This window comes from Lepus europaeus, chromosome 8, assembly GCF_033115175.1.
Source record: "Lepus europaeus isolate LE1 chromosome 8, mLepTim1.pri, whole genome shotgun sequence".
Classification (NCBI taxonomy): domain Eukaryota; kingdom Metazoa; phylum Chordata; class Mammalia; order Lagomorpha; family Leporidae; genus Lepus; species Lepus europaeus.
In genome coordinates, this window is record NC_084834.1 from 78,318,837 (window position 1) to 78,334,904 (window position 16,068).

Genomic DNA, 16,068 nt, shown 5'->3' on the forward strand with positions numbered 1-16,068 from the left:
CTATTCTTTTGACTAGAGCCGGCACACTTGGGTTGTCTTTCACTAAGAATGTGTTTCTTTGTCTCCATCCTTCAACAAGATCCTTGAGTCTTATTCAAGGCTCTTCATCTATATACACAAACTCTCTCACTTCCAAATCCTACTTGTTAGGCTTCTTATGCAAACTGTCTTCATTTCCTCTGAGTAATCAGCCATGCATAGTAAGGGATGGGTTATTTTTACTAAACTATCATCCTAATCCTCAACAATACAATACAAGTTCAGAAAACCAAAAGAATTACTCGAGTTTGGAGACAAAGATGAATATCTCTCAATTTAAAAACATCAAAAAAGAAAGTTGTATATACTCAGTTAGAAATTTTAAACTTGGACATTTGGAAGCCCAAATATAAAATTTAATGAAATGAATACTAATAAGGGAACTTCTGGATTAAGAAGGGGAAAAATGTTTGCATAATTTCACATTTTGTGCTTTTTCACTGAACTAAGCCTATTTCAGATTACCTTTAGTAACATCCCTCAAGTGACAAGACACTCTAAGTTTCTGGAAAACATAAAAAGATCTGAATTAATTATTAACTGCTTATATGTTCAAGACTTGGGCTTTTGATCTACTAGTTATCCACATACCCTCGAACTTCACAGTGAAAGTTGTGACCAGAAACGCCTTTTCTCAATATTTTCATCTGTGGCAAGAGCACACAAAAAAGTCAGCATGAGTACTGCAGGCAAAGTAGGTATAATTTTCTTTCTATCACATCATACTTGTGTCAACTCGTGTGCTTGTTTTTTTTTGTTTTGTTTTGTTTTTTACCAATATCTACCTCCCCTCCAATTCGTCTCTTGACTACTAAAAGTAAAAAGTTTTCTTCATCTTAGTGACTCTCCTCTTGCTTTCCCTTTTACTTTATTCAATTTATCTATTTGGCCTTTCCTTTATGTTTTATTCCTTCATTAATTAATTAATAATATCCAAGCCCCATGTCAGACTTTCCAAAGTCAAATATAGGCCCTTTTCTTCAAGGGTCTCACAGAGAGACACAGTAATTACAAAAGATTAATTCTCAAAAAGTATGAAAGGGAAGTAAAAGATAACAAAGAGGTTTGAGGCATAAGGAAGAACTGCTACCCATCTTGGCTTCCCAGAGAAGATGATGTCTAAGGGGAAAGCAACTAAGAATTCACCAGGTAAAGAAGAAGAAGGGTGTACAGGTAGGTAAAACCAGGTGAGGAAAAACAGGAAAGAAAAATATTCCACCTAAGAATATCCAGAATACTTATTGTGGTTGGAAGGTAAAGTCTGAAGCAGAAAGTAGCAGGAAATAAGATTGGAAAGACTGATAGGGAAAGAATCGTAATGTCAATGAATCTTGTTTTAAAAAGAGTTGGTAGCAATAACATATTTAGTTAAGACATTGATATGATCAGGATTATATTTCATATAGCATAGAAACAGTGGGTAAATTTGAATGGTGATAAACCTTATCCGGGGGAAAAAACAGAAGACTTATTAAATTGTCCAGGTGAAAGACAATGAGAGGCTGGACCACACAGTGGTAGCAAGAATTGAGACAAAGGGATAGAGTCCAGAAAAATTTAGATTGTGGGAGTTGAGGGAGAGTGAAAATCTTGCTTCTCAGAATTCTATCTTGGGGGACTAAATAGATTGGATGGGCAACAATTGAAATAAATAAAGCAGAAAGATAAATTCTGTCCAGTGGAAGGTGCTATGTCCAATGGAGAGTAGGGGAGTGGACGTGGAAGAAAAATATATTAATGTGCTTATGAATTTTTAAAATATTTATTTTGAAAGAGTTACAGAGAGAGAAAGGGAGATACAGAGACAGAGAGCAATCTTCCATCGGTTGTTTCACTCCCCAAATGGCTGCAACAGCCAGTTTGGGTCAGACAGAAGCCAGAAGTCATTAGCTTCATCCAGGTTTTCCACATGAATGGCAGGGGTTCAAACACTTGGGTCATCTTTTATTGCTTTCCCAATTCATTACCAGGCAGCTGGATCAGAAGTAGAGCAGCCAGGATGTGAACTGGTGCCAAATGGGATGCCAGATTGCGGACAGCAGCTTTTCTGTTAAACCACAGCATCGGCCCTGTTCATACTCTAACACATTGAGTTTCAGATATCTTTAAAACACTCAAAGAGCAGAAGAATACAAGAGTCTAAAGTTTAGGAAGAAAGGAGTCCTACATATACAGATTGAAAGGGTCATCTACATGAAGGTAGGGGCTACATCTACAAAAATAGGTAAGGTCACACAGGAAGAGAGATGGGCTGAAATCAGAGCCCCTAATACCTGTATTGCCAACAACAACTTCTCCAACCTCAATTTGCCAATGAGAATCATTTGTTGATTGCCACAACTAGATGATCTCTGTTTATTGCCCTATTACTCACCTCTTTATTCCAAAACTGCTTCTCTCCCATTCTTAAGATTACCAATAACTCCCATACTATGTCAATCCTACCCTGAAACAACCAACGGGCAGTTTTATTCATAGTACTATCAAAAACATGACATCTATACTCCTGGTTGTATTGTATTTGTAACACTTATTTGAATTCAGAAATGATGATACAGGAAAATTTGAGTTGGAGGGGAAAGGCTATCTTTGCATCTAATTATGGGACTTTTGCTTGAATGTGGAAGAATCAATCTTCTAATAGTAGTTAACTAGGGATCTTCCAACAGCCCAGCCTGAGAAGTTTTCCTTTGCACCCCTATATATTACTGTCCAGGTTATCAGATGCAGAGCAGCTGTACTCTGGAAGTCTGGTGCACCATTTTCCATTGAGGAGGTGGAAGTGGCCCCACCAAAGGAAAAGGAAGTTCGTATAAAGGTAAAAAAAAATCCACATTTTCATTCCAAAACCCATGGAAAGGCTGGCTTGATTGCATGGTACAGTAAATTTTAGAATATATATGGGTTGAAAATTTGCATTGTACCCTACCCCTTCAAATGTGCAAGTTTTAGATGTTAATCTAAAGTTAAAAAATAAATGATTAAAAAGCTAATGATTCCCACAAAAAAACACAGTGCTATTCATTGTAAGTTATATATTCTTTTCAGAGTAATTCAGAAAAAAAATGCTGTGTACTCTTCCATTTCTTTTTTACTTAACATTTCTATCAATCTTTAAATTCAGCCAGAGAAAAGGTTACAGCTGTTTAGTAACTGTTCACACAGACTCCAACAGTTTTTCTCAACCTTCATTAAATATTTGGAATCATGTGGGGATTTTGAAAGATACTGACTCACTTTCTCAGAGATTCTGAAATTGTCGTATAACTGGTCTGGAGTACAGCCTGGGCATGAAGAGCTTTTAAATTCCCCACCTCCCAATAATTCTAATAGGTTTCCTACCAGACTAAAACATAATTCACTTGACTTCTATTTAGGGCCTTTTACTTTTTATTATTTTAAATGTAATGATGAAGAAGTACCATTTATTGGTTTATAATAAAGATATAATCATGTTCTAAATTACCACATCTGCACAGTCCTTGCCCTCTTCTCAAAGACGTCTCTGACCCACATCCCCTGTGGAATGATCAGTGAGCCATTCGCTGTCTCCTTATACTCCTCACCCACAGGGTCACAACTCATGCAACCAAGTCTGAGCACTGAATCAAAGATATCTAACCATTATCTTACAAGTTACAAATCTGGATCTCTTACTGGTTAATGTGAACCACGATATAGAAATTGTAGCAAGGTAGGGGATGGTGGGGACTGGAGAGCTTGCCTGGACTCGGGGTTGGTAGCCATTTTTACCCATGTGATTATGGAAATAAATGGAAAAAGCCCATCTGCAAGGAAAGTGCAGTATATGCTCAAGTTCAAGCAAAGTCGAGAGAATGGCCATTGGTAGCTTTCTCAATCTATGAGGGCTGACTGCACTTCTATAGTTGTGTTGCAAGCAAATTCATAACAGTCTCTAATAATTCTCCTTTTACGTGCACAAATTTCAATCAATTTTATTTCTTGGCAGAGCATGGTATGGCTGTGGCAATGGCTTTGTGGCAATGGGGAGGGTACAAACCTCATATTGTTTTTAGAAAAGAAATTGAGACATATATAGGATTGTTTACCATCAGACCAGATTGCTAAGAAGAGGAAGAGCTGGGAATTCAGCCTTGAACCCTTAACCTTTGCTGTGGGGTGCCCTCATTTAACCTTTCTGGCTGATTACATAGCACAACTACAAAGTTCTCTTGTGAAATAAATTAAGACTTCAATTACAAGAGAAAATATTACTCCTTGCTCTCCTGGTTCCAATCTTTCAATTCTATGGTCTTTCTCCTCGACATTCCCACACCCCAGCTCCATGATGGACCAAGAGGGCCTTTGATGTTACACTGGTTCTACAACTTCTCTTCTGATCCTGTTCTGCCCTCCATAGCAAATTTTAAACCTTCATCTTGACTCTGAAATTAGCTAAAGAAGAACATTGAATTCCTTTAAATAATTACCCTTTCTCTAGCATCAAAAAGAATTTACTATCCTATATTAATGGACCATATAAAACCAGCAAAATAGCTTCAGGCACTAACAATTCAAAAACACTTTTATCAGAGGCAGAAGGAACTGTAGTATTCTTTGTCTTCCACACAGATCGTGGCCACAGGACTCTGTGGTACAGAGATGAAAATGTTGGCACGCACAGACATTCCTGGCTTATATCCCATCATTATGGGCCACGAAGGGGCTGGAATAGTTGAGAGTGTGGGAGAAGGAGTGAACACAGTGAAGCCAGGTATGAATTGACAAGTGGGGCTGGGAAATAGCAATAACTTGGAACCCACATCAGCTAATAAGCAGCATTCCTTAAATGTGTTAGCATCACATGAAAATAAAAGGTGAAATGTTGCTCATTTCTTAAAGAAGAGGGAATATTTACTGTGTTATACTCTTAGCATTTATGTTTTGATAACAAGAAAACCAAAAAGTTTAATGCATTTAAACTGGACCTGAAAGTACTAATGAGCTATAAAGCTTATACAACAAAAATAAACTACTGAACAACTATTTAAATGAAGCATATGATAAAATGTCAAACACATTAGTAGATTGAAATAGAGAAGTCCTGAATGATCCAAATACATGTAGGAATTTAACTTAGGACTAGGTTCGTCTTTCAAATTTGAAGGCAGAAAAATGGGTTATTCAATAAATTGTGATCAAACAACTGAATAGTCATTTGAGCTACAAAATTATGTTATCTTATTCTTTATACAAAAATTATGTGTGAATCTAAGAATTAAATGTGTGAAGTAAAACCACAGAAATACTATTAAGTAACATGAGAAAATAACTAAAGGAAATTTTAACATGTAAAAAAAGACCTAACAGTACTTAAATAAATTTGACAACAAAAATAATTTTTAATCTGTATACAAAATCAACAAATATTACAATATGCCAATTTACTTAATACAGAACTAATTCTTTAAAAGTAATTTTTTAAAAGTCCCATAGAAAAATTGGCAAAGGAAATACACATCAAGATTAGAGGAAATATATAAATACCCACAGCCAGCATCATAATGAATGGGGAAAAATTGGAAGCACTTCCACTAAGACCTGGTTGTCCACTCTCATTGTGGCCACTCAATATAGTTCCAGAAGTTTTAGCCACAGCCATTAGGCAAGGCAAAGAAATCAAATGTATACAAATTAGAAAGGAGGAAGTCAAATTATCCCTGTTGGTAGATGACATGATCCTATATAGAGAAAAACCAAGAGTCCACAAAGAAAATTTTGTAACTTACATGACAGTTTGGTAAAGTTGAAGGATATAAAATCAACAGAAAAAATCAATAAAAATCAACAAAAATCATTGAAGAAAGAAATATAAGGAGACACAAATAATGGAAAAATCTTCCATGTTACTGGATTGGAAGAATTAATATCATCAAAATGTGCATAGTGCTGAAAGCAATTTACAGAGTCAGTGCAATCACAATCAAAATACCAAAGACAAGATCTTCTAAGATCTAGAGAAAACAGTACAAAAGTTCATAAGGAAACACAAAAGACCCAGAATAGCTTAAGCAATTTTCAAAACAAAAACAAAGCTGGAGGCATCACAATACCAGATTTCAGGACATACTAAAGGGAAGTTATAATCAAAACAGCATGGTACTGGTACAGAAACAAACAGATAGAGCACCAGAACAGAATAGAAATACCAGAAATCAGTCCAAACATCTACAGTCTACTTATATTTGATCAAGGAGCTAAAACCAATTCCGGGAGCAAGAACAGTCTATTCAACAAATGGTGCTGGGAAAACTGGAACTTGTTGTTCAGGAATAAATTTAATTTCCATGTAGTATAGTATCCAAAGTGTTTTTTTAATTGATTTCCAGTTTTATTGCATTGTGCTCAGAAAAAAATACCAGATATGGTTTCTATGTATTAACTATGTTGAGACTTGCTTTGTGACATACCATATGATCTATCCTGGAGAATGTTCCATCTGATGTTCAGAAAAATACCTATATTGTAGGTATTGAATGGAACATTCCATAGATGTCTCCTTGCTCCACTTGATCCAGAGCTTGATTTAACTCTGCTGTCTTTTGTTGATCTTCTGTATGAATGACATGCTTATTTCTGAAAGTGGAGTATCATAGTCCTCCAATATTTTTGTAGTTGGTCTCTCTTTCATTAGTTCTGTTAATATTTGCTTTGTGTACTTGGGTATTAGATGCATATTCATTTACAGTCGTTATCTGTTTGTGAGATTGAACCCTTTGTCATTATATAATGACCTTGTCTCTTTTACTGCTTCTGATTTAAAATCCATTTTATCTATTAGAAGAATGACTTCATCTGCTTTCTTTGGGGTTCCATTTGTATGATATATCTTACTCCATTCTTTCATTGATATTCTGATATTTTCTTCTTACTCATTATATATCTACTTGTTGATTTGTAAAAACTTCTTTTAGCATTCCTTTTTATAAAGATCTGATGGTGGTAAAGCCTCTCAGCTTTTGTCTTAAAATGCTTTGATCTCTCCTTTAGATCTAAAGCATAGTTTTGCTGTATTGTTGGCTGGCAGTATTTTCCCCTCCAGTATTACGAAATTATCACCACTTTTCCTCTGTTTCTACTAAGAAATCTGCAGTCAGGCACTTTGGAACCCCTTTATGTAATTTACATCTTTTCTCTTGTAGGTTTGATAATTCTCTGTTTGTTTTCAACTTTGGAGACCTAAATTATAATATGCGCTGGAGTAGATTTGGTTGAGATGAATCTAACTGATGATCGCTGACCTTTCTGTACCTAGACAGCTGTACTTTCTGTAGATTTAGGAAGTTTCCTGTCATTATCTGTTTGAATGCTGGCTACCCCTCTGGCATTCTAAAATCACTCTTAACTCCCAATATCTTAGGTATTTGCTCTTTTCATGAAGTCCCAAAGTTCCCATAGACTTCTTCCATTACTTTTTAATCTTTTTTTCTTCTCTCACTGTGTTTTCCCAAATAGAGTCTCTTCAAGCTTACTGCTTTTTTCTTCTGTTTGCTCTGCTCTATTTTTTTTTTTTTTTTTTTGACAGGCAGAGTGGACAGTGAGAGAGAGAGACAGAGAGAAAGGTCTTCCTTTTTTCCGTTGGTTCACCCCCCAGTGGCTGCTGTGGCCAGCGCACCGCGCTGATCCTAAGCCAGGAGCCAGGTGCTTCCTCCTGGTCTCCCACGTGGGTGCAGGGGTCCAAGCATTTGGGCCATCTTCCACTGCACTCCCGGGCCACAGTAAGAGCTGGACTGGAAGAGGAGCAACCAGGACAGAGTCCTGAGCCCCAACTGAGACTAGAACCCAGGGTGCCAGTGCCACAGGTGGAGGATTAGCTTATTGAGCCGCGGCGCCGGCCACAACTCCTCTGTTTTTAAGTATTTGGTATGCTTCATAGTGTCAAACACAGCTACACGGAGAAATAATTCTCAGTTATCCCTTGGGTGCCTTTATGTTAAAATTCTGAAAGGAAACTATCCCTTTTCTTCACAAAACACTATCTAAATAGGAAATTATTTTATTTTTGTAGGTGATAAAGTTATCATTCTTTTTTTACCACAATGTGGAGAATGTTCCTCTTGCTTGAATTCTGGGGAGAATTATTGTATAAAATTTAAGTAAGTCTTTATTGATATTTTTTTTTTGAAAAATTGACTCAATTTCATGGGAGAAAAACTAAGCTTCCTAATTAAATAAATTTTGTTTTTGTTTTTGTTTATAAAGACAGTCCAAAACCTCGCTGATGTCTGATGGTACCAGTAGGTTTACCTGCAAGGGAAAATCAGTTAAGCAGTTATCTGCCACAGGCACCTTCACTGAGTACACAGTGGTAAGGGAAGACTCCATTGCCAAGATCGATGCAATTGCACCTCTGGAGAAAGTATGCCTAATTAGCTGTGGGTTCTCCACTGGCTTTGGTGCTGCAATCAATACAGCCAAGGTGAGCAGCTTCTACCTCAGTTTGAATGGAATTGTTGAAATGCTGGAGGTACAAGGCCTCCTTCATCTGGGTGGTGTCTGATTAAACTACCTGAGGAGAACTCACAGATCTGCCTCTAAATATCCTTGGGTTCCCTTACATCTGCCTGATCATCCCATCCCCTCTTTAATTCATCTTTTCCACTCCATCTCCGTCATCTGTCAGTGACAAATTAAGTCAAAGGTAGACACACCAGGAATTGCTGGAAGTTAAACAGCACAGTTACTACTACGTGATGCTGTGTCCTTCCACACTCCAGTTCACACCTTTTTTCATTCAATAAACACTAATGAAGCCATTCACTGTTTTAGGTGCTGGGTTTCAGCAGCTAAGAAAACTGATCATGTGCAATCTAGCATATGATAGATTTGGTAGTGATGTGTGCTAATAGAAAGAAAAGAAGACTAAAGGTAGGGAGTGATGGGGGAAATGTTGCTGTGTGAAATCCTGCTCTGGAATTAAACTAACTCTCAAATCTTCCCAGATTATTTCCTTAAGGAACTACTGTGTTTTAGGTCTCTGCTTTCTTCAATGTTCATTAGTCCCAACACTATATTGAGAGATACAATGGAAGGGGTTCAGTTTAAATTATACATATATATATATATACATATTTATATATATAATTCCGTCAAATAAGTCTTCAGATACTATGAAAATCCATTAAACTACTTCTCCTCATGCCAATTCCTGGGTTTTGAAACTAGCTACTTTCAATTAGTTTCTTTTTCCTCCTGGGGCAAGAATATCCCACATCTAGAAATATCTTGGGAAACTAGAACTTTCTAGTTATGTTGTGCTTGCAAATAGCCTGGGCTTGTATCTCATAAAAAGTGTGTTCAGTCTTGGCCTTCCCAAATGAGTAAAAGCACATGCTCCTTTTGGCTTTTGTTTTCTGCCTTTATGTGCTTAGGTGACTCCAGGTTCCACCTGTGCTGTGTTTGGCCTTGGAGGGGTTGGCCTGTCTGTCATCATGGGCTGTAAGGCAGCTGGAGCAGCCAGGATCATTGGAGTGGACATCAACAAAGACAAATTTAAGAAGGCAGAGGAAGTGGGTGCCACTGAGTGCATCAGCCCACAGGACTTCAAGAAACCCATACAAGAAGTTCTATTTGAAATGACAGGTGCCGGTGTCGAATTTTGCTTTGAAGTCATTGGAAATCCAGACACTGTGGTATGGGATCCTCTGCACTAAAAAGTACCAGTATTTCTACCCATTAGCGCTTCAGATTTTGTTTGAATGAATATTCTTAAATCCCCTCCACATTTCTGTACTTAGTTTCCCTTCCTCCTTACAAAATAACATCTCAGCTGGTACCCTCTGTGCATTCTAGACACTGAGTCTAGAACTGTCATACTGAGTTCTCTTCCCCCTCTCTTTTCTATCATATCATTCCTCCACGCAGCAGACATCCATATTCCAGCAGGCAGAGCAGTAAAACTTTGTAAAGAATTCTCACAAATTGTTTCTTAAGAAGCAGCAGCCTATTTATCATTTCTAGGTCAGGATATTTTAGTGAGATAAGGCTAGAGTTGGATTAATAAGTCTATAAGAGAGTGAACTTTTCACTTACAGCAAAACCTTTCATGCTAGATTTAAATTTCCAAGGAAAATATTTACTATTCTTGATTAAATAAGGTCCATTTGTAAATGAAGGAAAAAGTGGTTGTTTTTCTAGTTGATAATGGTTTATATAAGAGGCTAGAAATTGAGAGAAAGTTATGGCAGCATCTGAAACTTGTGTGTTTGGATTTTTTTTTTTCTGGAGGCATCATGGGATGGCTCATGTACTTGGATCACCCACCTGGGAGACCTGGATGGCATTCCAATCTCCCAGCTTTGGCCTGTCGCAGTCCAGCTCGCTCGCTTGCGCGCTCTCTCTCTCTCTCTCTCTGTGTATGTTCTCTACTTTTCATGTAGACAGAAACTTTTAAAAATTTTTTTTAAAGATGCAGCCAAACCTTTCTCACAATCTTGAACTGAAAAACAGCTTTTGAAAATAACTAATGGGAAGATGTATAGGTATCACTTTGCCAACACATATTATATAAATAAGTATCCCTACTAATGTCTAAAACAAAACGTCAACTCTAATCAACCTCTGTCAGTAATAGGTTCGTACAAAAACTATTCTCAGTAGTATTAGTATTACATGGACACCTTTGTTATTTTCATTTGTGTTATCTCCGTGTGTTGAGTCCTAGGCGCTGTGCTAGGCAGTATAGGTGTCATGTCAATGTTTCAGAACATTCTTTAGTGACAAATGTTATTTCAAATAAGGATAGGGAAAACTAGAAAAAAAAGGTGATACATCATTCAGCAGTAAAGCGGAATTTAAAACCTAGCCCCCACTCCCAAATGTGTGTTTTAACTCCTGCACTGTCTCGCATTGCTTTACAACAGGCAGCTGCCGTGGCCTCCTGCAATGAGAGCCATGGGGTATGCGTGGTTGTAGGATATTTGTCTACTACCGATCAAGTCAGGATCAACGGCAATTTGTTCTTCTCAGGGCGTACCTTGAAGGGGTCTGTCTTTGGAGGTATGGATGATGAAGCAGGAGAGGGTTAAATGCTTGGGGCTTTGAGATGGGAAACAGAACAATGTGCCATACAGAAGAGTGACTATAGCTATAGAATGAGCTGTATTGTTCAAAAATGCTGGAAGAAAGAATTCTAAATGTTTTCGCCACAAAGAAATGGTGATGTTTGAGGATATAGGTGTGTTTACCCTGATTTGAATAATAACTAATATTTACATGTATCAAAACTCACGTGGTATCTATACATAAGTATATGTGCTTCAATGTGCTAATTTTTAAAATATAAATAAATCATGAAAGAGATCTTAGCAGTAAAATGCAGGAATAAAATATAAATAAGTAGCCAAAAAATGTAATGTACATGCTTACGAAGGACATACAACATAAGCCTCAGATTGCAGCTCTTGTCCGAATATATGAACATCAAGGGCAAGGGAATGGAGCTTGGATTTGTCCAGAGCTTCTTGGTAAGCATTTTCTCATGCAAAAGGAGAGAAGAGGGTTTTTTGTTGTTGTTTTGCTGTTTTTTTAACCACACTGATAAAAAATTGGTGTCTAAAATTTAGTGCAAACTCTAAAGTGAAAAAGAAATCAGGCACTACTGTCATTAATAACTACTTCAGTTGAGTACATATCTGCTAACTGGAATTGTGTGAAAAATATACTCAACTATTACTTGAGTATATATACTCACCTATTAGTAGTCATTATTCAACTAATGTAAAGTGTTATGAATTTTCATTCTAAAAACTCAAATACATTAAATACAATGCATCTAATGAAAAAGAAGTACTGCTAATAAAAAGCAAATAAGAATTATTTTTTTCTGGAGGAAAAAATGTTTTCATAAATGCTTCAATTTAGCATTTCTTTAGACCTGTCTTGGAACATATGTTTAATAAACTTTTGAGCTGTCCATTATTTTAAAAGTTGGAAACAAACTGAATAAATCTACTTAGGGTGCTGGGCTCATAAGCTAGTAATCTGATATTTAATAAGATATTTATTCTTCCAGAGACTCTGGGCAATCTGAATGCTTGGGCAAAAGGAATGAGAATTCAGAGTTGTTTGAATTTCATGCACTAGTGATTTGGGGATCCCCAAATTAGCTAAGGTTGTATATTGTTAAAGATATTAGGAGTAGTAACTAATTCATTTGCAAACAATAGATGAATGGCAGGACTAGCAAGAACAAAATAGTAATAATCCAGTTTAGACTGTAATTTCAGTTCCTCCATTTAGGATAACTGGATATGCCCATTATCATTTCCCATCATTTTACTTATAGATAATAATGCTGATTCAAAATGTGTACATTCAGAAGTTGAGCATATTTTCATTTAATAATTATTTATAGCCCTTGCCTATTTTTCTGGTGGACTGTGGTCTTTTTATTTTTTATTTGTAGAAACAACTTTTTAGTATAACCATTAAGCCTTTGGTTTTGACATAAATTAAAAATGTTAGATCCAAAAAATAAAATTAAAATAAGAAAAAAATAAAGCCAATGACATAATAAATACATAAACAAGACCACCAATCTCTTAAATAACCCTTGTTATGTTAACTTAAGTGTTCATTTAACAGTGATGAAAGTTAATTCCTTCCATAGATAGTATAATCTTCTGGTTCATTGGTTTTTTTCAATCAAGGATAACATTAATGGCTGCTAGACAGGCCTGCAAATCCTCCCACAATGTATACAATGAAGAAATTTTCCTTACAAAAATTTCCCTAGGATCTTAATTGAGTAACCCTGCTTAGCCTTGTCTGTGGTTCTGAAATCTTCTTTCTTATGTTGTTTTGTTGAAAGAAGAGCATTTTTAAAAAAAATGTTTTAACATAGATATAAAAATTTATTATCAGCTCATCGATCAATGATACAAACAAATAACACAATCTCCAAGTCATGACACTGAGCAATAGTCAGAATTCTTGGTTACATAGAGCAGAAAACAATTTAAAAATCCAGTCTGCTGGAAGAGTTTAGGTAAGTTTTGAGAATACACGGAGAGGTTAGAGAACCGAACACAACCTGGAACCATGAAAAGCAAGTAACTGCCAATATCCTAACAGAACAGTCTGTATAGAACATTGGGCAAATTAAACTACATTATACCTTGCACAATGGCATGAGACTCACCCTTGCCAGGAATTCTGGGCAGTCACTCGTTGACCATGACTCTTAGTAGATTACTTAAGGAAATTCTTGAAAATCATAACAATAAATGCAATGCTATGTTTATATGATCTTAGCTGAACCCAGTTCCTTGTATAATTCTTCCTTCCAGAAGGCACATTTTATTTTTATATTGCTTTGAACAACTTTTTCCGAAAACTGCAATTGAAATCACAACCGCAGTGAGAGTTTTCTTTTCTCTTAATTATTTGACTCTTTCATGAAACTGCAGATCAAAACACACACACACACACACTCGACTAAATACAATGTTTGTATTGCTTCATTTCATGATTCTTAGGACCTAGACATGGATTCATTGCTCCACAGAGAGCAATCTAACATCCAGAACATCTCCCAGTGAGGACCATACCTAATTGCTTTGAATTAATTCTCTTCTGTAGTACTGGACATCTTCAGGAGCACATCCCTGGGTATAAGCTGTGTGACTGAGACGGGGGAGAGGGGTTACTTGGTAACTGAGGAATGTTAATGAGACACCCTTTAGATATCCTCAATCAAAGCTAACACCTCCACTAGTTTCTCTAGGTGGCCTTTCCTCTATAATACAGCTACTGTATAAAATTTGCCATTAATCTGTATTTGCAGGCTGGAAGAGCAGAGAACATGTCCCTAAACTGGTTTCTGATTATATAGAAAAGAAGTTTAATCTCGAACCACTAATTACCCATACTTTGAACCTTGATAAAATAAATGAAGCAAGTGAGTTAATGAAGACTGGAAAATGGTAAGTCGCTCACACAATTTTATGTCTGTACAAGAGAAGGGGTGTGTGGGACTGACAGGCGAGAGGGGTCATTTCTGCTGCAGAACGTACAACAGAGAGTTGAAGCTTTGAAACCTTGTAAAGCATGTCCTCCCATCCTATATTTTGTTTTATGCAAAGCATATGAACTATGTAATTGATAATATGCAATTTCCCATCTACCCTACCATTAATACCTTTTCCCAATTTGGCATTTTGTTTGCATGACACATTAACCAATGAAGTCAGCTCACAGAATTATAACCCAAGTATAAGAACATAATTTTCCAAGATGTCATTTTAATTATTGCTATTATATTTCATGGGGAAAATTATCCAGAATTACAAATTCTGACACTTATCTTTGACCCAAAAAACAGAAACTAGTCATAAACTGGGCATTGGCAATCCCCAGAGGAGTACAAGCCTGCTTACCTCTTACTTATTTTGGTGAACCATGTCAGGCACAAATTTGAAATCAAAAATACAAATTTTACTTGGGAAATGTTTCAATTTATTTTATTTTCATTTTAGTATCCGCTGTGTCCTGTTACCTTAAGTACAACGTACTTTCTGAAAGAGCTGCAGTATCTTTCTCCAACTGAATTGCATTCACTATGATTATCATGATTAGAAGAATTATCAGCACAATATTTTATTGTTTCTGATTCACTCGACAGTGGTCTCATATCTGGATTCTGCTCTCAGCATAAAGGTTCATAAAGGTTGTTTTATGTAACCCTATGTCACTAAGGATCATCCTATCTTTTAGAACCAGATTGTCTGGTTAAGTTATGCAATTGCAGACTCTTGAGACATCAACAACTTTGTTCCAAGATGCTCCCATTTTCATGGTTGCCTAAACTTTGGGGCCTAAATTTCCTTGTACACTGCTGTACTATACTATGCAGGACTAGACATGCAGTTCTTCTGATTTTATACCAAAGAAACAAAACTCCCAGTCGAGTTTATTGAAAACTCAGATTGACCTGAATCAGGTTAACCAACTTGCAAACCATCACCAAGGAGACTACACATATCTCCTCAATTCTTACCTCTTCTCTCCTGGATAGCCAAAGGAACTTCAAATTCCTTTGCAACTGGCAAGAAAAATGTAGCTCCCAGCAGTTCATATTACCTTGCTTCCTAACTAAGGCATCTAGGAATTCAGAAGAAGACAAATGGGGATATGGGATACTGTTTTATTCATCAAGATCCACACTCTGTAGGAGGCAGTTGTGGCCTTAAATAAAGCTATGCCTCATTCCACTCTTCACAGAAAAGGCAGATGATTATAGTTGTTCTTATTAATGTTTACCATAGAATCTTACCTCCAAGAAGAGGCTCAGGGGAAAACAAGACCCAATACTGGTTTACAATCAGTATCCTTCTACCCAGACCATGTAACTTTTTGCCCAAAGTCCCTTAATTGTCCTGGAACTTGGATTAAGGTGAATGGCTCTCTTAGGAAATCCCTTCCTTCCCCATCTCCATTACTTTTTTAAATTGTAGATACAGAGAGTCTTTAAAAAACAACCTGGTGTTAACATGGAAATGGCATAGAAAATTAATTAATTTGAAAAAAAAATTATGTAGGATCTCTGTCTTTAATGTGCTGTACATTGCTATTTAATGCTATAATTAGTAATCCAATGGTAGTTTATTCACTTTACGTTGCTATGTGGGCAAAATGTTGAAATCTTTACCTAATATATACTAAACTGATTTCTGTATATAAAGAGAATTGAAAATGAATCTTTACATGAATGGAAGGGGAGAGGGAGCGGGAAAGGGGAGGGTTGAGGGCGGGAGGGAAGTTATGGGAGGGGGGAAGCCATTGTAACCCACAAGCTATACTTTGGAAATTTATATTCATTAAATAAAAGTTTAATAAAAAAAATAAAAAAGAAAAAAAGAAAAAAGAAAAGGACTGGAAAAAAAAAAAAAACCATACACACAGCAGGAGCTCCCTTTCTACTTAAACTCTTCTGCTATAGTTTGGTCTCCTCTGGATCTGGGGCCCTGGATCAAACAAGGGCAGCTGCATGACAGTCATCCGTACTGA

General features: G+C 36.5%; 1 protein-coding gene across 1 annotated transcript; it reads left to right on the forward strand.

Annotated features, from left to right (window-relative positions):
- The first annotated feature begins 650 nt into the window (after positions 1–650).
- LOC133765601 (alcohol dehydrogenase 6-like) lies at positions 651–15,702 on the forward strand. The gene is made up of 9 exons (XM_062199144.1): positions 651–733; positions 2,756–2,857; positions 4,633–4,774; positions 8,069–8,156; positions 8,263–8,479; positions 9,432–9,692; positions 10,923–11,058; positions 13,847–13,985; positions 14,538–15,702. The coding sequence occupies exons 1-9, from the start codon at positions 716–718 to the stop codon at positions 14,560–14,562; spliced, it is 1,128 nt and encodes a 375-aa protein (XP_062055128.1). The 5' UTR covers positions 651–715; the 3' UTR covers positions 14,563–15,702.
- The last annotated feature ends 366 nt before the right edge of the window (positions 15,703–16,068 follow it).

Coding starts and splice junctions, on each gene's coding strand:
- LOC133765601 (XM_062199144.1), top strand. Junction 4,775..8,068: donor AGTGAACACAGTGAAGCCAG/GTATGAATTGAC, acceptor TTATTTTTGTAG/GTGATAAAGTTATCATTCTT. Junction 9,693..10,922: donor TTGGAAATCCAGACACTGTG/GTATGGGATCCT, acceptor GCTTTACAACAG/GCAGCTGCCGTGGCCTCCTG.